This window comes from Podarcis liolepis, assembly GCF_965112155.1.
Source record: "Podarcis liolepis genome assembly, chromosome: 2".
Taxonomy (NCBI): Eukaryota; Metazoa; Chordata; class Lepidosauria; order Squamata; family Lacertidae; genus Podarcis; species Podarcis liolepis.
Window position 1 is genome coordinate 100,812,241 of NC_139555.1, and position 22,374 is coordinate 100,834,614.

The following is a 22,374-nucleotide window of genomic DNA, read 5'->3' on the forward strand; positions in this document are numbered from 1 at the left end:
ATTCTCACCTCTAAACCACAGCAGGAACTTTGACTAGGTCCAGAGGCAGTTGCTCTGAAGAACAGGGAGACCAATAAGAACACAACTAAAACAAAATATACCTCTGCTTCTTTTCCTTACACCTCTCAGCATGAACACCATTCCTCATTCCACTGTCAGCAGCTGATACTTAAATTGTCGGGAAACAGTAAGTGAAGTCCTAAAGACCGATATAAATATGAAAGCAGCTATGCTTACACTAAGTCACTCTTCTTCCAAATTCACACGAGAATTTACTGATACAGTTCCTGATGTGGATTAGCCACTAACCATGTGTAATCAGATAGCCAAAAGTGAACATCTGACATCCAAGGTTCTGTGTCTGACAGTTCGTGTTTAGTATTAGCCCAAAATCTGAATACAGAAAAGTGAATTTCGGAATCCAGACGTACTTTAGACTGCTTTCAGCTTAAGAACATAACCAATGCAAGAGGACTGTATTCAATGGAGTGAGTTAAAGATATCCTGCCACTGAGCTATCTTGTCAGTTTGACATGCTCCGACTTCCCTCAGGACAACAAACAAGAGGAAGAATAATTCTGTGGTCAAGTACTCTCCTATTGTTTGAATTTACCAATAATATGGCACTGTTGCTCCTCAGCTGTTATAGAGTGGTAACAGGAGCTTGGCCAAGCATTATGATCCATCAACGTGTACCATGACGGCAACAGAATCAAATGTAGCAAACATGCACAAGGGAAGTAGAAAAGAAAAGCTGCAATAGTGATGTATCAAACAACAATGCCAAAAGCTAAGACAAACACACGAGCAAACACAAAATCTACTGTATGGCTTCACAAATGGATCAGAGCAGGAGATACTCTCATCAAAGGAGCTCAGAATGACGTACTTATCACTGTTGGAAGACTGTCAAAGAGAGCAGAAACAACTACTTTAGCACTGTAATAGTGAAAATCATAGACATGGATGCTTTAGCTGAGATTCCTGCATTGTAGGGGGTTGGACTAATTGACCCTTGGAGTCCCTTCCAACTCTACAATTCTATGATTACATCAAAAGTAATGACAAAAATAATTTAAGTGGAGCTTGTGATAGTAATTTCAGATAAAGCAATGGGAAATAAATGGTTCCCCCAAAATATTTGCAGATCTAAGAAGCATGAAATCAAGAAAGTCAACCATGCTAACAAAGGCCACAATAACAATGCAAAACATTTCAGAAACAATAATAAGCAAAACAGATGCCACAACAATTATGGGCTGGAAAGGAAAATGCCATAAACACCAGCAAAAGGTGTAATGAGTATGGACGGGCTTCTTGTACGGTAATGAGATAAATGGCAAGGATGACCAAAAAGGCAAAAGACAAAAGGAATGGTGGCAACATCAAGCATTCTTAACGTATGTACTATTCTGGTAGTGGTGGTTCTCCAATAGCGTAAAGAGAAATAGAAGAGTTGTCAAACCTGACCTAGAGAAAACACGGGAACAAAGCGATACGGGAGATATGAAAGTGAAAGAAACAATGATGGTACCACAAGGAAAGTTGAATTGGCACAGACAAACTGATGAAGTGATTAGTGAGGAGGCAAGAGAAGCTGTGGTAACAGCGGCAAAGAAGATGGCGGTACTATGGGAAAACCCAATGGAACGGTATCACCAACGGAGATATGGCAGCAATTCTTATATAGCAGCTGTGACAGTTTCAGCGGAGAACTGTAAAACCAGCATGGCAATAATGGGGTTGGTGGAGGACGCTAGAGAAGAGACAGTAAGCAAGGGGGGTGGCAATCGGACTGTCCAAAGAAGCCGCGACACCACGGCACAACAATGCAGGGCATTGCGGCGGAAATGACAGTATGACACCTGTCCTGACGACGACGACAGCACGGTGGCGACCACGGAGGCTGGACCTAGTGAGGCTGTGGAAGGAAAAAGTGGGGCAGCGGGTGTCATGAAGGAGACACAGGTGACGACGGCCCCAGGTCTGTTCTGAGGGTGCTGTGCCCACAGCGCCGGCCCGGCCAGTTGTCGTGGCAGCACTGGGGTGGCTGCGCAAAGGTCACCAAAGGTTAGGTGGCTGCTGGCCAACAACCAGGCCACGACCCTGGGCAGCGTGGCTGAGGGGTGGAGACCCATCCCCTCGCCCACCCTCCACCCCACCCCACCCCAACGCCTGTCTCGCCCTCACCTGGCGGGGAAGCAGCCCTGCTGAGGTGCTGCTGGAGGCCGGGGCCCACGGGGCGGGGGCTCCTGCGCTGCCGCCCGCGCTCGGCTGCCCGCCCGTGCCAGGCCTGCTCGCTCGCTCGCCCCTTCCTGGCCGGCCGGCCGGCCCAGCCACCGACCACCCCGCCCGCCCGCTGCCCCCAAAGCTCTCCCGCCTCGCTGCTCCTCAGGCCCCGGCCGCCCCCGCCAGCGACGACGACGACGACGACGCCACCTCCTCCCACTCCATGGCCGCCGCTTACCCGGCTGCCGTCGCTGCTGCTGCTGCCGCCGCCGCCGCCGCTGCATTGTGGGAAGCGGCCGCCTGAGCCGGACCCACCTCGCTCGCTCGCTCGCTCGCCGCCGCCGCCTGCATCAGCCGCTCGCCGCCATGGGCGCCGTCACCGATGGTAAGAGGCTGGGTGGCTGGCCGAGCGACCCCGCGGCGTTGGCCCGGCACCGGGGGCGGCCTCTTCGCGGTCCTCTCCCCCGCGGCGCTGCCGCCTCGGACGGGCCCTGTCGTCGCCGCCGCCGCCGCGCTCGCTTTCCTCAGGCCTTCGGAAGCCGGCTTCCCTCAGCCGCCGCCGCCGCTCCTCTCTGCCCGCCCAAGAAGCCCGATCTCGCCCACCAGCCTCGTTTTCTGCTCCTGAGCGAGCAGCCTCGCGAAGCCTTTATTTCACGTGCGCGGGACCCCCCCCCCAAATAACTACACCACTAATAATAATAATAATAATAATAATAATAATAATAATAATAATAATATAATGCCGGTTCCTCTCACTCTCCCCCCGATCACATTTTAAATCCTCGCGAGCGAGACCCCCATCTCCCCCCGCCCCAGCCTCTTCGCCCTCAACCCAACCCAGCCTCCCCTCTTGAAAATGCATGGAGGTGGTGGGCGAGTTTGCCTACAACTGAGCACATGGCGACCGTCAGAGCCGCAGGTGCTGCCAATCCAAAATAAAATTGGGGAGCCCCGATGTGCGGCTGCTTTTGCGCCGGGGAAGACTTGCATCTTTCAACACTGCATCTTGCCATTATGCTCCCACACCCAGGGCGGGAAGCCCTTGGTGAGAGAGGGGCGCAGAGTGGGAAAGGGGGGACGGCGCAGAGGGAAGATGTGGGGGAAGATGATTAACCGTGTGTATTGTTGTGTTTTAGGATCTAGAGATCTCGCCTTCCGAGAAATTAGGAACTGGGATTTTTTTGCGTAGGTCTGTGCGGATTTCGTCCTCACAGGGCAAATGCAAAAAAATGTGTGTGTATGCTTGGTACATGCGCTCGAGGGGCACAGTGTGAGCCGCAGATAATGACGCTTTTCTGTAACAGGGCCTCTCGCCCCACATCTTGTGTTTGCGTCCCATGGCAAAGAATGGTTAGTTCTGGGAGGCCAATGGTGCATTGTGTCCCCACCCCCGGCTCAGTTCCAGGTTTTGTATGAATGTATGTATGTTTGTTTTTGCAACATAGCCTTCTTCCTCTTCTGTAGCCACCCCCTTTGATGTATTTTTGACAACCAAGTCAGTAATGATAAGCTTACGACCTGACGCTGTGGCCATTTAGCTATCCTCTTTATTATATACAGTGTCTTTCACACACTCTCTGGCTTCAGAACTTATTTCTGTGGTGATATAAACATTTCTTGACCATTTCCCCTCTTAATTCCGCCTTCATAAGTTTGTTTATACTTGTAATGAGGATAAAAGTTTTCTTTGCATTAGAAAAAAAACAACCCTATTAATTTATAATATATTGCCACATTTGTGTGAGTCTCAGGCTATAATCCTGTATTCACTTACGTGGGAATAGGCCCCATTCAAATCACTAGGTCTTATTTCTGAGTTCACATGTGTAGGATTGTGTTGAGATACCTCATATGTGTTGCTTGAAATCCATCCATCAATTGTCTCTCAGGACTAAACACTGTATGAAATCAACTAATAATTAAATAGTCCAGTGTAATCCTATGGGATGGCACTTCGGATAACAAAATATACTTACAGACCCCCTCACCCTAATACATACTTTCACTAAGTAAACCCACTGGAACCAGGGTTTACTTTTAAGTAAACAGTTTTAGGATTTGGGCAATTGCCTTATCAAATGGCTGCTTTCTGTGACAATAACCAACATATCATTGTTGCTCATTTTAAATTATTGCTTCTGCCTTAGATGAAGTTATTCGCAAACGACTATTGATTGACGGAGATGGTGCTGGCGACGACAGACGAATTAATTTGTTGGTGAAGAGTTTCATCAAGTGGTGCAACTCCGGATCTCATGAAGAAGGGTATTTCTGTCTTACCTATAAAATAGAAAGTGGGAGTAGGTCATCAAACACCAGTTCTGCATAAATAAAAGCTTTTAATTTTAATATCATGTGGGAATTGTGTCCAGTGGCAGATGTTGGTAACAACATTATACAGTCGTACCTTGGATCCCGAATGTTTTGGCTCCCAAATGCCGCAAACTCGGAAGTGAGTGTTCCAGTTTGCGAACGTTCTTTGGAACCCGAACGTCCAATGTGGCTTCTGTAGCTTCCAATTGTCTGCAGAAGCTTCCTGCAGCCAATCAGAAGCTGCATCTTGGTTTCCAAACATTTTGGAAGTCGAATGGACTTCCAGAACGGATTCCGTTTGACTTCCAAGGTACGACTGCATCCAAATTTCAGAGTTTGAAAGTGTCTTTTGGGAAAACAAATATTTAAACAGTCTAAATACTATAGTGAAGTGTAAACAATTGAAATCCAGCTATGAGACATCAGTTCTTTAATTACTTGTCAATTTCAAGTATATTCTGTTGAACACCCACTCTAATAGTAGGAATGTTTTTGGCAGCTGTGTTTTATAGCAGCTGGTGATCAGTATGAAATGGGCGAAATCGTTTGCCCTGGAAAGGTGTATTGATCAACTGACCTTAAACAAAACACTATGAGAGTCTTCAAACACAATCCTTTTAGTAAAGTAAATGCATAGCCGTGTTGTGTGCAGTCCAGATGACTTCCTTCAGAGCTGTGCTTTTGCTGAGGGCCTACCACATTCCTCACATTAGGCTTGCTTGATTTTATTATTATTTAGGAAAATGCAATTCTGCCTCCAGATAATGGAGTTGCCATGCGGAATGTTGGCTGCTGTGAGTGTTGCAGGCACCTTGAGTACTGATTGTAACATCAATGCTACAATGTAATACAAATGTTGATTGTACAATACTGTCATTGGGTGACACTTGGGAGATTAAAACTTTTTCTTTCTTAACGCTTTGGGGAGCATCCTACAGGAAGATCTGCCAGGATGAGCGGGTTAGGATCCAGCAGATCTCTAGCTGAGCTGCGACATTTCTGGCACGGTCAGGCTATGCCCTCTTAACTCCCTCATCCAGGCTAAATTAAGCTGGCAAAAGGGTGGTGTACCTACAAAGCTTGTTTTTCCTTTGCCAGAGCTCAAACCAGCTCAGGCAGCAGGAGGCCTGCTGCTGAAAGGAGTTTGGTATAACTTTATATCAGCTTAATTTGCACCAATTTGCTTCATGCCAGTTTCTTGTGTATAGGATTGCTCCCTTAAAGTGTTTCACTGTTACACAGGAACACTCACTTAGCTTTGCTTTTTGTGTTTGTTTTTTGTAAAGGCAAACAGCATCAAGGATACACACTCATGCTCCTTTAAAGCAAGCCTTTGTGTTCTTTTTATCCCGTTGATACAGCTCTTGAAGGCTGTATGTTCTTTCTGTTTAGCACTGGAGTTCATCTCTTCTTTCAAGGAAAAGTGAATGACAGGATAGCTTTTCCCAGTGCCACTATCTGTGCCATCCATTCCATGTGGGTTGGATGTGGCATTATTGCTTTCAAACAGCAACTTCCAAGGCTATCACTCAGATGATAAAATGTGATGGGGCAGGCAGGCAACACTGGTCTGAAACAAGCTTTGCTTGAGATGGAATGGTTTTATCAGAAAAAGTATTTCTAAACTGGACTATAGCAATTTTTCCAAAGTGCTCCGAAGTACCAGACTTTTGTGGGAAAAGGATGTGTGGAAGGATATTCTGACTCTGGATTGATCTCCTCTTAGAGATGTGATGGTCTCCCATGTTGTTGGGTTACAGATGCCAAGGGAAACATTTCTCTTTGTCAAGGCCTTCATGCTTCGATAAATAAGAGGTGTCTGCTTCATCAGCAATGTGTGCATTCTGTTTTAATTTGTTTGTTGCCTTTTTTAGTGTATATATTTTTTTGTTTAGTTGAATTTTGTTCATAAGTTTGGTGTACAGTGCCCTGAATATGTATGAATCGTGATCCATACATATAAGTAATAGATATAGTACAAAGGGCAAAGGACAGGATAGTATGTAAAATTAATTTTAGTAATTATCATTTATCATTGATGAATACTTCCACAGGCCCAAAGATTCTGCATCAGGAAGTTGTATTCACACTTCTAAAAGTACAAGCGGTGCAAATCCATTTAGAATTAGAAGTATAAACATCTTAGGTCTGTCAAGTGATGTAGTGAGCTTTTTGTTGCCGATTTCTCATCCAGATTTTAATCACTTGCACTATTCAATTTAAATACATTTGCATTTCACACAGTGCTCAAGGACTGCTATCATCTTTTTATTAGCTCTACTTATTTCCCTTAAGATTGAGATTCTAGGAGCATTTAAACCTCAGACTATTTACTGTGGCCCCATTTATGTCTGAAGTAAACAGTTTAAGGTATACAGTTTGATTACCGTAAAAATCAGCTCTCCTTGCTGTTTTGAAGCTGATACTAGCAGCAATTAGGGAACTTAGTTAGAAATGTGGATTCCCCCCCTCCCCCCCATAACAGACTGATGTTGGGGGTGCTGCTTCACATTGTTTAAATTAATACATTTATAGCACCTGCTCTGGGCTTTTCAATAACTAAGGCCTCAACCTTAACCATACATACTCTGAAGTACATCCTGTAGAATTCAATGGGGCTTACTCGCAGGTAAGTGGGGTTAAGTTTGTCTCCTCAGCCTCATCCCACCCTTTTGGAACAGAACCAATGGCTGCATCTTACCTTTGTGTAAACTTTAGTCTAAAGGATTACACAGAAGAATACTGTGCAATGCCTGTTTTACCCTTATTAATAGCCAACACAATGATTTAGGCAACTGCTTTACGTCTTCTTGGCATCCCCCTCCTCCTCCTGACTATTCTGCATTGCTCAGATGTTGGTTAAAGGAAGCCTACCTCCTCCTTTTGTATGCATTCCCTCCTTGCAACTAATTGATATCAGTTAACCTGTGCATTTACAGAATGACAATTTGATAGCTGTAATAATAGACACATATTAGGAGTGTAAGGGATCAGCTTTACAACAAATGTTCTTTTTATATATAGTGACTCTATTATGGTGATTATAAATGCCAGAAAAACACCACTAAGAGCAGGTAGCTTTGAAAGTAGCTGTGGGAGCCCTTAAATACACACACACAAAAATTAATTTGTATTGATTTGCATCAGGCTTCAATTCAGCATTGAGCTCCCGAGAATCATTGTATGTCCATGAGATATTAAATTATTGAAATGCATAATACCTTTTCAGCTACACCCAGTACCAACGCATGCTGAGCACTCTGTCACAGTGTGAATTTTCAATGGGAAAAACCTTGCTTGTATATGATATGAACCTCAGAGAAATGGAGAACTACGAAAAAATCTACAAAGATATAGGTAAATAGTGGGTTTCCGACTGAATATTGTCGTCATACAATAAACAATGGTGATATAATTGTTTTATATAATATAATTACGCAAAAAGCAATCCATTCTTGCCACACTGCAGTTCTTTCCATTTTATAAATTGAAACCTGAAGCTGCCAGCTCAAGTCGAGATAAGGCAGAGGTATGGTTAGCAGGTGGTTCATCTACTCTGATGGGTGGTATTCTCCCTGTTCTGAAGAGGGTTGCACTCCTGTGGGATTGGGGGGTAAACCTGTGACCCTCCAGATGTTGTTTGACTTAAACTCTCATTATCCTTGACCACTGGTTGTTCTGTGGCTGGAGCAGTTCTTGTCAGTTGACATTTGGAGAGCTACAAGTTCCCCAATGGTACTCTGAATGTTCAGGTACATAGTTTGGAGGGCTTCTTGATTCCTCCTTACCATTGGAGACTAGGGTGAATAAAAACTTTTTTTTAAAAAAAGATTTTGTTGCATATGCATGTTAGCCCACCTTTGTATTTAATCACAGGCCTGATAGCCATAGAGGATATGCAAACAGGTGAGTGAGCAGGCCAGTGGAGGAGGGATGGAGTTCTCATCCAGCATAGAAAAGCCATCCCTCCTCTGCCGGTCCCTAGGAAGCCAGTGATTTCTGTGAGCTTATTCACAAGGCTGTCTTAGCCCTGCAGATAATCACTAAGCAGAGTCAATGTGTCCTACCAGACGTAGTGCTGAAGGAGGCTTGCTTTGTAAATGAAGAATCAGTTTGATAATTTCTTAAATGTGAATATTTACCCTTTTCCTGTCAAACACAGATCTGATAAAAATAGCATATCAGTCACTGTGAGTTCATTTTTGTTTGCTTCTTTTTTGTGAGGCTGGGCTGAGGCAAACTGAAGCACTTTTAGTAAACATGGACAGGATTGAACTGTTAACCTCACAAACTGTCATGGGAGCCGGTCATAAGAAAGTCCCTATAGGGGAGTACTTTTTAAAGACATTCCCTCTATAGGTAAAACAGGGGAGTACGGAAAAAATAAATGCAATGTGACAAATAGATGCAAGGGCTGGTTGTAAAGCATGCAACTTAGCATGATTTAGTGGTCAGATTTGCACACTTGTTTAGAAGAAGTACCAATAGGAAGCTTGAATTAAACCATTGATTTAAATCAGTCCAGCCTGCTGAAAACTCATGTTGTCTCTATAGCCATTTAGCAACTTAGGCTGCTGCACCTGCTATGATCCTACCTGGATGGGAATAACCTGGCTTCCATTATCCCTGCCTTGGTAACCTCCCATTTGGACTACTGCAAGGTGTTGCATGTGGGACTGCCACGGAAGACTCTCTTGAAACCTCTGTAAGCTCCAAGATTAGTAACTGGGACTGGGAAATATGACCGTATCAGACCACTGCTTTGCCAGCTTCCATTTCTGAGCTCCCAGTCCATTTCAGAGCCCAAGGCAGAGTGCTGGTTTTGACCTTTTAGACCTTCATGGCTTAGGACTAGGGTACCTCTCTCCACATGTGTCTTCCCAAACTTAAGATCTTCCTAAGCTTTCTCAGGGAGCACCTGCTGGAGGAGATGCTGGAGGTAATTGACCTTTTCAGTGGTGGCATCCTGGCTATGAAATGCCCCCCTCCATGGGCCGCTGCTTTGATGTCAAATGCTTTTTTCCATGGCCTTTCAATCTACAGTGGTACCTTGGGTTACATACGCTTCAGGTTACAGACTCCGCTAACCCAGAAATAGTACCTCAGGTTCAGAACTTTGCTTCAGGATGAGAACAGAAATCGTGCTCCGGCAGCGCAGCAGCAGCAGGAGGCCCCATTAGCTAAAGTGGTGCTTCAGGTTAAGAACAGTTTCAGGTTAAGAACAGACCTCCGGAACGAATTAAATACTTAACCCGAGGTACCACTGTATTCCATTTCTGATTATGACTATTCTGGCACTGCTACATGGTGCTGCTTTTGTATGTTTTGCTATTCATTTGTTTTATTTACAAATCTCTTACCTCCTCGTAAGTTTCCCTGAGAACGTGGCTATAGAGTGTCATAGAAATATTTTAAATAAAATGTTTAATAATCCTAGCTCCACATCAAAAAAATTGCCCAGTAAACAGATCAGATTTCATGGAGCGTACTAGAAATGGATCTTTTATTTGTCTGGTATATCTACAGAAATATTTATTTCAGAAGATCTGCATTCTGAGCACTCTGACAGTAATTACAGTATTAGAATACACAATGTATTGTGATTTATGGACCTATTCACAATGACTAGAGATGAAACCTGAAAGCCAGATGTTTTATGTAATGTTGCCACTTAACAGTACAAGTTTTCGAATTTTAATAAATAGGCGATGTGACATTTATATATTTGTGTCAAATTGTTTTTTTTATTTTATTCTTCTGGAAGAAAATAACATAGCTGCCGCACATGAGAAAATTGCAGAGTGCAAAAAGCAGATTCTTCAGGCAAAAAGAATACGAAAAAATCGCCAAGGTAACTATTTATTTTGCAGTTAGTAATTGCTAGTTTTATATGAAGGGGCATGTAACATTAGTGATTTGATGCATATGACAATCCTTCTCTAACTTGCCATGATTATTTTCACTTGTTATGAAAGATCTCGTTTAGAAATAAATATTGCCTATGCTGTCAATCACTCCTTAGACTTGAACTTAAAGCATAAAGTGCCTGCCCTTTCATTGCATTTCCTTGTGACATGAGTGGAAATAATGTCTTACTCGAAGTGTGGTTTCCCACAAATCATGATCACAATCCATGTTTCAATTATGTGTTTGTAATTCTGGTTTGCTGGAAATCTGTACTAATAGATGGGTTAAAACATGTCTCCCCTATGTGAGAGAGGGTGGTGTGGAGCCTGTGATTGTAAGCTAGAGGAATGTGTGAAAGGAGTAGAGACATCATACCCATCCCTCTGGTGAATGAGTGTTATGAACTAGGGAGATTTCTTTTCAGAAGGGAGACTGGTAAAGAAGTGGGCAAGCCAGTATCACATCTGAAGGCAGCCCTGTTCAGGGAAGTTTTTAATGTCTGACAGATTATTATTTGTTTATATTTTGCTGGAAGCCACCCAGAGTGGCTGGGGAAACCCAGCCAGATGGGCATGGTGTAAACCATAAAATTATCATCATCATCATCATCACATGGGCAAACATTGAGATGTTTGGTATGGAGTTAAAGTTGAGGCTGTGCATATGCCAAGCAACAGAGCATTCATTCACCTGTCATCCCAGTTATATTGTTTTAATTATATTTCTTATGCTTTTAATTGTTTCTCGTCTGAAAGTTTGAGAATGGGCCAAGTTATAAACAGAAATTTAAAAATTAGTGAAATTACACTCTATAACTTTGTGAAACTGAAATAAAGTCAGATATGATGCTTATAATCTTTCATTCTTTCAGAATATGATGCTTTGGCTAAAGTAATACAGCACCATCCGGATAGGCATGAAACACTCAAGTAAGTATGGGTCTAACACCTGAAATGAAACTGTGATAATACTTTATCAGAGCATCTGAAAGCTAGCAGTCACTGAAATTAAAACAATATGGTGGTATTATTTGAAAGTGCACCATAGAAACTCACACAAAATGTTCACCTGTACAGAATACGCCTAGATTTAGCAAGTAATTCTAATTACAGTCACTGTGATCATGCAGAGTGGCATAGTCCAGTTAACACTGCATTTGGGTGTTCATTCAAGGCAGCAGAATTAGACTGTGCTTTTTCTGTAAAGGTGATGCTTCTGGGATTCCTCCATGCCTGTTGGACATCTTCCCTGGCACAATTCTGTGTGCTGGTTTGAATCATTCTAAGTGACTTGGAATCTAGGTAGCTTCTCCCACACAAATGTGCCCTTGTAGTATTTCTAGGCTGCCCAACACCACAAGCAGAGGTGGAGCTGATGGTAGGCGATAGGTCCATCTCAGTTGTGGTGCCCTTCAGAATGTGGTTCCCAAAGTCATGCCTGGTGAGGGTTTGCTTTCTTCCCAGTGTCTTTTTACTTCCCGGGCGTCTTAAAAATGACTCCTCTATCTTACATCGTTTTGCACTGTTTTAAGTGCACGTGCTTTCGTATACTTGTTATTATTTGTGTAAGCTGCTCTGGGAACCACTGGGCAGTTGCAGAGCATAATATAAATGATTAAAAACTTCAGGTTGAAAGTTGAGTTATAAATGGAATTATTAATTAATAAATAGTGCAAAACAAAGATAAGGTGTCTTCAATGGCAGTATGCTAAATCTCTTCTCAGGCAGTTAGAAGCTCTGGGAAAAGAACTTCAGCATCTCTCTCATATCAAAGAAAATGTTGAAGACAAAGTAAGTTTTGCTGATTTTTTTCTTCTTCTTTTACAATGAAATACCACATGGGTAATTCCGTACCGACCAGTGTAACATTTATAAGCTTTTTTAAATAAAATATTTTGTGTTTTCACTAATATTTTAGCCCTGCCCACCTGTCAAATTTGGCCTGCAAGGCAGATCCTGATAAGAATCTGGCCTTTGGGGCCAAAAAGTTTCCCTATCCCTGTTCTAGATAAGCCAATCTATTCAGCCTAGCTAGGGAGAGCCAATCAGGATGTGAAGGGAAGCTGGTAGAAGCTTTTACATGCTTCAAGAAATAGAGTGGGGGCCTAGTAGAAAAATATAAATTCTGTACTTTTCTAAACCATAACATAGGCTACAAGAAATGTTGCATTTAAAATACATTGCAGGTAATATCATACTTCCTTCATGCTAAGAACCTTGAAGAAGAAAATAATGTTAAAACATAGATTTTCATTTGCCGTGGAGGGGGGAAAGTATGTGTTTATGCGACAAACATAATGCACTCAGTAAGTGTTGTTGTCCTAATTTCCTTGGATTTTGTTCCTAAGATAAAATTTCCTGTCAATGTACCAAACGAGCAAGCGAAAACTATCAATACAATAAAGGGCCATTAACCTATTGTCTGTTTTCTTGGATAGGTCTTTAACTGAACTTTAGGGGGGGGGGGAATAGAGTACTGTAAATCTGAGTCATAGGGCATGCCATGCTTCTGGTTGCTTTACTCATGTGTAAAATGCCATTCTGCAAAATGAAACTTTGGCAAATTGTCTTTAAAATTATATAGAACATGTTAACTATATGAAAATGAAAATTGGGTCTGTAGGTTGACATTTTTGTGGCTTCACCCACATGTTTACTTAGATGATGATTCATTGATGCAGAACAGAGAGAATCCAAAAGAAATATTTCATATGCTTCAGATTTTGTTTTTGTTTTCTTTTAGCTGGAGTTGAGACGAAAGCAGTTCCATGTACTTCTGAGCACCATCCATGAACTTCAGCAAACACTGGAAAGTAAGTTAGTTCAGTATATAAAGGCATGACTTACTTTCCTTACTGCTTGGGTTCAGGTTTATTTGTTGCTCCTTCCCTCATACACTCAGCTTGCCAAATTCCTGTCCTCCCCTAAATTTCATCATAAGCTTCAATATGTCCACTTACATTTTCAAATTCAACTCAGTAGCACTCAAAATAATAGGGCATGACTTTTTCTATGTTCATTTTAAAGTGAATGTTTTTAAACCATAAGCACAATATTTATTTCAGATGATGAGAAGCTTTCAGAAGCAGAAGATGCCTCAGATACACCAATGGTATCTGCAGATAAACAATAGACAGACCCTGGATATAGCTCCAAAGCCTGGAAGCCAATGGATACTTTTTTTTTCTTTTGGTCTCCTGAGAAACTAGATTGTATTTCCATTGGAATGCATTTGACTTAATGTTTGAAATGTCTTTTTAATACAATAAATAGTTGATACTACATACTTAGCCTTAGATTCACATTGCTTTTGTATTATGGAATTAAAATACTACTTTAGCCTTTGAGCTCTTTTCTGTCTTTTTCTTACTCAGTTTTTTAAAATCTCCATATTAATGTTAACACATCAGTACAGCTATTTACAAACAACAAAAAGAAGAGGAAGCAAAACGTATAAAATATAATATAGGAGCATGACCTTATAGTGGTCACTTATTTGATGTCACCTTAGCTCGCATTGCTATAAATTTAGATATAACGTAGAAAAAAATGATATAAGGTTGAACAGTATTACGATATTTCCAAAAACCCGCGAACAGGAATAATATCTCTATAACGTCATTTTGAGAGTTACATTTCAAGTAATAGGTCAGGTTTTTTTGAGGAACAGTATATCCCATATTATTTTAATCCATTCTGCAATGTTAGGTGATTGTATTTGATTTCCAGTGTTGAGTAATGTATGTTCTAGTCACCACAAAAGCCAACAGGTCACACTTCAAGCATAACTCGTAAATATGTCTTGCATGTGTTGCCGTTTGAGGTGTTAGCAATAAACAAAGGACACTAATGCCTTCTGAGCTCAGGTTATTGAAGCTGTGAAATAGAGAACCTTTGGACCACAACAGCGAGGCCAAGAGCCTTGTTGTCTGGCCAGCCCAGGACCTCCATACACTCTGGCCAGGCTTGCACCCCAGGGAGGTCACTTCAGTTTGACTTTCCCCCCGGAGGCGCACTCCATCGGCTCTTGAGAAATATGGAGGCCAACAAAAGGAAGAAATAGCAAAAACATGAATTGCTGCTGGCTTTGACAGTAGCATCAAATCTTAATCTACTTTGACCTTTCTGAGGTGGTTAATCAGCTCTTAGAAGCGTCCCGGCAAATGGTTCACTTTAAACTTGAGTAATATTTTCAAAAGAAAGAAAAAGAAGGATATTAGCAACAGCATTTACACGGAAAGCACGTGTTTTTCCGTTTATGCTTCTTTGTGGTTCTTAAGGAAACCCTTTGGAACTGCTTAGAGGACTGCAGTATCCTGTCTCCCAAAGACTCGCACTGCTGCAGCTCTGCACTTCTCAGAGCCAATAGCTGGATGGATTTTTCACTGATGTTATCCAAGAGATTATCCACCTGTTGAGAAACGAGGATAAAAAATGGTGAAGTATAACAAGATAAAACAAATTTGTTTGAACTGAAAGAAAGATGAAGGGTTTCAGTCACTTGTAAAGATAGAAAACTGACTATCCTACACTATGTTATCAGCGATACAATATTTGCCCATAGAACTGCAGTGCGTGCAACACAACAGGCTGTGGACTTAATGTACATGCATTTTCCTACATGTGCAGTACATAGACAGAAGTACATCCCTCCCATCAACTCAGGAGCTTCAACTTGAGAAAAGAGCTGAGCGCTGAACTAAAATAAAAGATTTAAAATAAGAATTTATCACATGGGGGAGTCCAAAGAAGAAAAGTCACAATAAGAGCGTCTCATAACCCCCATAATCTGGAGCAACCATGGCTGGTTCCAGGATGAATCAACAGTGAAGTTTGGTCAACAGTTCTTAAGCGCAGCTCATGGGCACTCTAAAATGAGTTGGGCTCCCTTTTAATTAATGAGCGATACGCAAACCCACTGAAAGAAACGGGTTTGCTCTGAGAGTGACTAATATAGTGTATCATTCATACTGTTCATAGTTTGCTGGTAGGCAAAAGGAAGAATTGAAGTCGGAAAGATAAAGGCCTATGGTGGAATTTAGATACATTAAAAACACTCTGAAAATGGTTTTTTTTAACGTTTTGAAAAATATATTGAATTTGCCATAGCTCACCATCGCCATCTAGTGTCACAGTTGTATAATGCACCTTACAACACACTTAAAAACGTTTTATTTGCAGCTGTATAGCCAAGTCCTATGTTGCACCGTATAATTAAACAATGCTTTGATTCAAGATACCTGCATTTGAAGCTTCCCTAGTGTTATGTCTGAATGGTACCATACTGGTGGCATACTTTTCTTCTTCTTTTTGAACACTGAGAATTTTTTCTTTTTTGCCAAATAGGAAACCTGTTTTTTTTGGGGGGTGGGAAACAAAACATTCAGACAAGAACAGAATTCTGTGATCCGCATGAATCGGTGCTTTCCATTCTCTTCCATGAGAAAGGAACATGCCATGCCTATGTATACAATTTGCATTGTGAACACGGAAAATTTCCAGCCTCATAATAAATGGGGAAAGTTCATACAGGGAACACCCAAGTCTGTTTGTCTCTATCTTAAATTTGCACCCCTTGTTTCCGCCACATGGTGCCCAGTTGGCTAATACTAGTACAGTATCATAAAATGCAATGAAACAAAAAAATTAAAATGCGGATAAAAATAAAAACAGTTAAAATTAATTTAACACACTTATGCATTGGCTTATAGGCTACAGGCTGTCAAAAATGTATCTTGATATGTTCAATAAGTAGGAAATAGCTATATATGTGCAGTGCAATCCCATTTAAAACATTGTGGATGACTTCTCACCGTGAAAGCTCCTCTACCTTTATAGTGCATTCCTAAAAGACAGGCATAGGCAAACCTGGCCCTCCAGATGTTTTGGGAGTAAAACTCCCATCATCCCTGACCACTGGTCCTGTTAGCTAGGGATGATGGAAGTTGTAGTCCCAAAACATCTGGAGGGGCGAGTTTGCCTATGCCTGCTATAAGGTATATATGTCTATAAGAGCTATTACACTTGTTAGCTTAAAAAAAATGGAAACAACATGTTTAAGCAATGGAAGTTAAGCAACATACGGTAAGTTCCCTGGGCCCTCTGGTTGGTTGCTGTTAGCAATGGAGTACTGTAGAATATATACCATTTCTCTGATCTAGCAAGGCAATTTTGTGTTGAATTTTCAGGGTTTGCTGCTCACAAGCTTCCCAAACCAAGATGAATCTAGGTTATTTTCATTTATTCTTTTTCTTCTTCTTTTTTAAGATTCATCAGGCACAGTTGTCTTTTCCACATTTATGAACAAATAAAAAGAGGAACAAACTTAATTTCGGGTCTGACCAGCAGAGGGCTTCATCAAACAAAATTTGAATCAGACAAGAAGTCCTGTAGTTTTTCCCCCTGAAGAAACCAGCTGCTCAAAATTGGGAAACAGCGCTGAAAAAAAGAGAATTCCTCCTTTGGCAGGAAGTTGTCTTTCAATTGGGTTTTCAAAACTGAAAGCCTGTTTCCCTGCAAGCTTGCTCTTTAATCTAGCCTGCCTACTTTATTAACCTTTTCTCTCACAGGTCAAGTAGTTATATTATGGGCTGCATCCTAATCCACAAGACATCTGCGTTATATTAACCTTTATGCTTCTGCATTTAACAAAACAGTTGCACAACACAGATAAGATCAAGCACTCTAGAAGCAAGAACTGTGCAACCAGTGATCACCCTTCAGTCTGATTATAGTGATTTTTTTCCAATGTCTCCTTTAATTTTGCAATATCCTTTTTTTTTTCAATGGAGTGATCAGGGCTGTACATAGGTGATCAAAGGAGCTGTAGGTGTGGATGCTAGCACAGAAAATTCATTTCGAAAGGGGAGAAAGAAAGAGCCATTGCGAAGGGACAGCTAAATAGCTCAGAAAAATATTGTTATTGTTAAAATTTATATGCTGCCCTTCATCTGCAGATCTCAGGATGGTTCACAACATAAACAGCTACTTTTACACATGTTATGTTTGAATTTATTCAGGAGTGCCCCATTTCAGCAGCTTACTTGACAGAGCTCCCTCTCCTCTCCAGTTGTGCCAGTACTTAAACTGAGTGACTTAAAAACTTTGTGCAAATGTACATAAATGCCATATTTTAAAGTGAGCATTTTCTTTCCAAATATGTGCACTGAGTTGGCATGTGTATGCATGCGTAAAGTGAATAACATAGAAGCTCTAGGGTCTGAGCTGATACATAGGTAAAACACCCACTTGCTCTATAAAGAAACAAGCCGGTTGCCGTTTAATAAATGCAACAAATTCAGTCTGCTTCCCAGCAGTCATCCATTACCTTTCGGATCCCAGGTGGCAGAGACACCACTGAGATGCGGCGCATCATCCGTCTTGCTTGCACAACCGTGTTTGTCCCGTGCATGCTTTGTGCATGTTCTTCCACAATGTTTACATCCAGCTGAATTGATGCTTCAGAGAGGAAGGAAGAGAAAAGAAAGGATACACAGCAAGTCAAGCCGAAATGGTGGCAGTTTCATTACCGATAAAAGATCAAATCCTTTCATTCTAGATTAGGTAACCTGGAATTAATATCACTGTTTCTTGGGCCAGGAGCAGATCACAAAAGACCCTTATGCAGATGCAGTACATAAATACACAATGCCTTTTCCCCTTCCCCATGCACTAAAGGTAAAGGTAAAGGGACCCCAGACTATTAGGTCCAGTCGTGGCTGATTCTGGGGTTGCGCGCTCATCTCACTCTATAGGCCGAGGGAGCCGGCGTTTGTCCGCAGACAGCTTCCGGGTCATGTGGCCAGCATGACTAAGCCGCTTCTGGCGAACCAGAGCAGCACACGGAAATGCCGTTTACCTTCCCGCTGGAGCGGTACCTATTTATCTACTTGCTTTTGACATGCTTTTGACATGCTTTTGAACTGCTAGGTTGGCAGGAGCAGGGACCGAGCAATGGGAGCTCACCCCGTCGCGGGGATTCGAACCGCCGACCTTCTGATGACAAGTCCTAGACTCTGTGGTTTAACCCACAGCGCCACCCGCATCCTTTCCCCATGCACTACATTATACTTAAAGGTAAAATGATCTCCTGAAAATTAAGTCCAGTCACGAACGACTGGGGTTGTGATGCTCATCTTACTTTACAGGCCATGGATTTTACGTGTTGTGCTTAGGCCACAATATAGGGACTACATTATATATTTTAACAGGCACCCTTGAAGCATGCTATGTGTGCCCAGTTTGCTTTAATTTAAATTTTGCACACAAAGTGGTCGTTGGCAAAGCAAGTTAAGTTACCGTTCCGTAAAAGCTTCTTCCTTTTCAGTGCTGGAAATACTTTGGGAGAAGGTAAGGCCCGAATAGCCCTTGGAAAGGCATGATACTTAGGGGGAACAGAAGTCGTCTTAGACCCCACTGGTTTTGGAGAGCCGTCTTCACCATGGAGCTTGGCCTTCTTCCTTGCCTTTTGATAGAAAGGGAATAACTTCCTCATTGTTGCCCTAAACTGTTTCATAAGGCTCTTTCTCTTGCCCACGTGGAACTCAAGAGTTTCAGAGCTGTCAGACACCTGTCCTTGAGGCATCCGCCTATCCTCCTCTCTCACCAAATGAATAGGCATGACTCTTTGCCATCTGAAAATAAAGATAATGGATAATTACTGACTCTCCCAGTGAGTAAGCCGCCCACAGTCCTGGTTTATGCAGATGGATCGCTGTATTGTTGTAGACATACTGAAACAAAACTTTGCACTGACACGTGAGGCTGCATTTCTGAAATTCAAAATAGGGCTTTTAGGATTTCGTACCATTCCAATTTTTGTTTATAAAAGAGCACCTTTCTAACAAAGTAAAAAGAAAAGTACAGTCATACCTCGTGTTGCGTTTGTTTCAGATTGAGCGTTTTCAGATTGCGTCCTGCGGTGACCCAGAAGTACCGGAAAGGGTTACTTCTGGGTTTTGCCGCTCGCGCATGCGCAGACGCTCAAAATGAACAGATCCCATTTGCAAGGGATCAGAGGTACCACTGTACAAACTTCAACCTTAACTTTTGTAAATGAATTCCCAGTGCATAATGGGTTAGTAATAAGGTTAGCGACTGAACTGAATGATCTTGGATGCCTTCCAGCTGAATGGTTCTATGGTTGTAAGGTTGGAGTCTAGACATTAGAAGGACTGCTAAAGTGGTCCAACATGCTGGACAGGCCTGGTTTGGCCAAGTACAGGTGATTTGTTGCTGTAGGACCTAATGGTTGGAGACCTCCTAGGAGAAGAAAGAGCCTTGTCAAGGTGGGGGTCACCTTCCCCCTCCACCCTCCCAGCTGTGGATTGTGCTAATTCTCTGTATGCAGTAAAGCTAACAGAAGGCCAGAGGGCTGAGTTGTCTTCTGTAAGAATATTATGGTGCTGCTGGCATTTCCCTGAGAAATCTGATGGGAGCTTTGGCACCTCTGTAGGAGTTCGGCTGTATCTTCTTCTGTGCTCAACTTCCAAAGCTCGCAGCTGGGAAATAACTTTCTTAGGACCAACCCAAAAGCCACCCGTCAAAAAGGAAGAACTTGAAAACTTGACATGTTTTGATGACCCTATGGTTGCTCCTAATTACCCAATTTTGTAGAGTTTTCTTCTTATGGCTCAACATGAGTAACTTTGCTTCTCTCTCTCTCTCTCTCTCTCTCTCTCTCTCTCTCTCTCTGCAAATAAAGCAGATATCACAAAATGCCAGCAAGCCTCCCGAGACCTCTTTTCAAGAAAACAGAATTCAACAGACATTCGTAGCACCTGGCTCTCCAGAATTTTTGCCAAGCAGAGAACTGTGGCATATGTAGCTACAGAGCTGCCTTCCCCAACAGGATGCCCTCCAGATGCTTTGGACTACAACTCCCATCAGCCCCAGCCAGCATGGCTGTACAATGCCAAAGCTAATAGAAGCACAGCATTATGGGAGTTGTAGTCCAAAATGTCTGCAGGTTGGGGCAGGCTGCTATAGACATCTCTCTGTGCATGTCCAAGGTTGTTGTTGTTTAGTACATTCACCGGAAATACAAAAATTAGTACAACCACCATAAAAGAGTTAAAAACAGAGATCGGAGTAGCAGGCACAACCCTAAAAGGCAGAGGATCAGCCTGTTAAAACAACTCAAGCCAATAGACTAGATGTCTCCTGGAGCAAGAATACTGTATTCATTCATTTCACTTCATATATTTATATAGTGCTTAATACTAAGACAGTCCCAGTTTACTAAACACCCTATCCCATGTTTGTATTCTGTACAACGAACAATGTCATTGAGAAACAACAATGCAAACCAACGATTAGAGGCTTCGCACACGCCATAAACATCCCACCCCAAAGAATCCTAGGAATTCTAGTTTGCTAAGGGTGCTGGGAATTGTAGCTCTGTGAGAGCAACAGTTCCCAGATTTCGGGGAGAGGAAATGTGCTTTGCTCGTATGGTGTGTATACAGCCAAAATCCCCACAAAGCAAAAAGCATAGCTGTGCCTTTTGAAAACTTCTTCTGAGTCAGGGAGCCCTTGACCAGATGTGTGACTGAAATTCCTGGGGAATTTCCACAACTTGTTTAAGGTGCAAGTGAAGAATTAGTGTGGCTCACCTCTTGGTCTCTTTCCCTTTCACTTGGATGGCTTTTCCCTGAGCTTCATGCGTCTTTTCACTAGGAGGTCTGCGCATGCAGCTCCGAAGAGGACCAGGAAAGCACCTTGGGTTGCGGCGCATAGCTCTTTCCTTCCCAGGCTGAGTAGATTCCTAATACGGGACCTTTATGTGCATTCAGGGCTCGGCGCTTCCTTGAAACACCTTTCCTTGCCTTGTAGAGATTTGGGCAGGTTGTGTCATGAAACGGCTCTACTTTTTGAGAATCACACGGCCTAATAACAAATTTGTCAAAGCCCTGGGAAATTCCACAATACACAGCTCCTCATGGTGTGGTAAATTCCTCCTCAGAGACGTGACACATTTTTGGACTTAGCACAAGAGGACGGAGTGAAGTCTATTTTATCCACAAGGGTGTGGATTCTCCTCAAAGGCTGCCATCTTCCACCTTGCAACTCCTGGGTTTTCAAGATGCCCCTTTGTTTTGATGGCCATGAGACAGGAGTTGCAAATGTGATTCCCTCCAGAAGTTGTGGACTACAACTCCTATCAGTCCCAGCAAGCATGGTCAGTAGGGATGGAGGGAGCTGTAGTCCACAACACAGGAGTCTAGGAAACTGTGGGTTAGCTCAGTCGGTAGAGCAAGAGACTCTCAATCTCAGGGCTGTGGGTTCAAGCTCCATGTTGGGCAAAAAAAAGTTTCTTGCACTGCAGAGGGTTGGACTAGATGTGTTTGTGGGAGGGGGGTTATTTGTTTGTTATGTATTTTGAGTTCTTTTTTTGTATCTTTATGTTGTAAACCACCCTGTGATCTTCGGATGAAGAGTATAGTAGTAGTAGTAGTAGTAGTAGTAGTAGTAATAATAATAATAATAATAATAATAATAATAATAATAATAATAATAGATTCAGGTAGGTAGTTGTGTTGGTCTGACGCAGTAGCACCTTAGAGAGCAACTAAGTTTGTTCTTGGTATGAGCTTTAGTTTGCATGCACACTTCTTCAGATACACTGAAACAGAAGTCACCAGACCTTTATATGCAGTGAGAGGGTGGGGAGGAGTATTACTCAGAAGGGTGGTGGGAATGGGTGATTGGCTGATGATGATGATAATAATAATAATAATAATAATAATAATAATAATAATAATAAAAATAAATTTTATTTATATCCCGCCCTCCCCAGCCGAAGCCGGGCTCAGGGCGGCTAACAACAATCAAATAATCAAACAGTAAAATAGTTACACAATCTAAAAATATTTCATTATAAAAATTAATTAAATCAAATTGAAGGCAACCAATTAAGCAAAATTCT

At 42.2% G+C, this 22,374-nt stretch overlaps 3 protein-coding genes across 5 annotated transcripts in view; 1 reads left to right on the forward strand and 2 right to left on the reverse strand.

The window, feature by feature from the left end:
* Positions 1-2,575, reverse strand: part of ATXN7 (ataxin 7) — a 92,624-nt gene extending 90,049 nt beyond the window's left edge. The window contains exon 1 of the mRNA XM_083491516.1: positions 2,468-2,575. The gene's annotated coding sequence lies outside the window, so the exon portion shown is untranslated. The remainder of the gene's footprint in view (positions 1-2,467) is intronic.
* Positions 2,475-13,795, forward strand: THOC7 (THO complex subunit 7). Of its 2 annotated transcripts, none has more exons than XM_083493505.1 (8): positions 2,475-2,614; positions 4,377-4,494; positions 7,772-7,899; positions 10,307-10,393; positions 11,321-11,378; positions 12,173-12,239; positions 13,192-13,261; positions 13,514-13,795. In XM_083493505.1, exons 1-8 carry the CDS (start codon positions 2,596-2,598, stop codon positions 13,579-13,581), a joined length of 615 nt encoding a protein of 204 aa, XP_083349631.1. In that variant the 5' UTR covers positions 2,475-2,595; the 3' UTR covers positions 13,582-13,795. The 2 variants fall into 2 exon arrangements, with proteins under 2 accessions (XP_083349631.1, XP_083349630.1); XM_083493504.1 differs by lacking the exon at positions 2,475-2,614 and adding an exon at positions 3,169-3,274 and having other exon boundaries at positions 13,514-13,734.
* Positions 13,534-21,896, reverse strand: LOC310701863 (uncharacterized protein C3orf49). Of its 2 annotated transcripts, XM_083493330.1 has the most exons (5): positions 21,062-21,896; positions 18,747-19,081; positions 17,776-17,906; positions 15,689-15,799; positions 13,534-14,859 (listed from the first exon to the last, which is right to left on the reverse strand). In XM_083493330.1, exons 1-5 carry the CDS (start codon positions 21,181-21,183, stop codon positions 14,665-14,667), a joined length of 894 nt encoding a protein of 297 aa, XP_083349456.1. In that variant the 5' UTR covers positions 21,184-21,896; the 3' UTR covers positions 13,534-14,664. The 2 variants fall into 2 exon arrangements, with proteins under 2 accessions (XP_083349456.1, XP_083349457.1); XM_083493331.1 differs by lacking the exon at positions 15,689-15,799 and having other exon boundaries at positions 21,062-21,894.
* Positions 21,897-22,374: the final 478 nt, after the last annotated feature.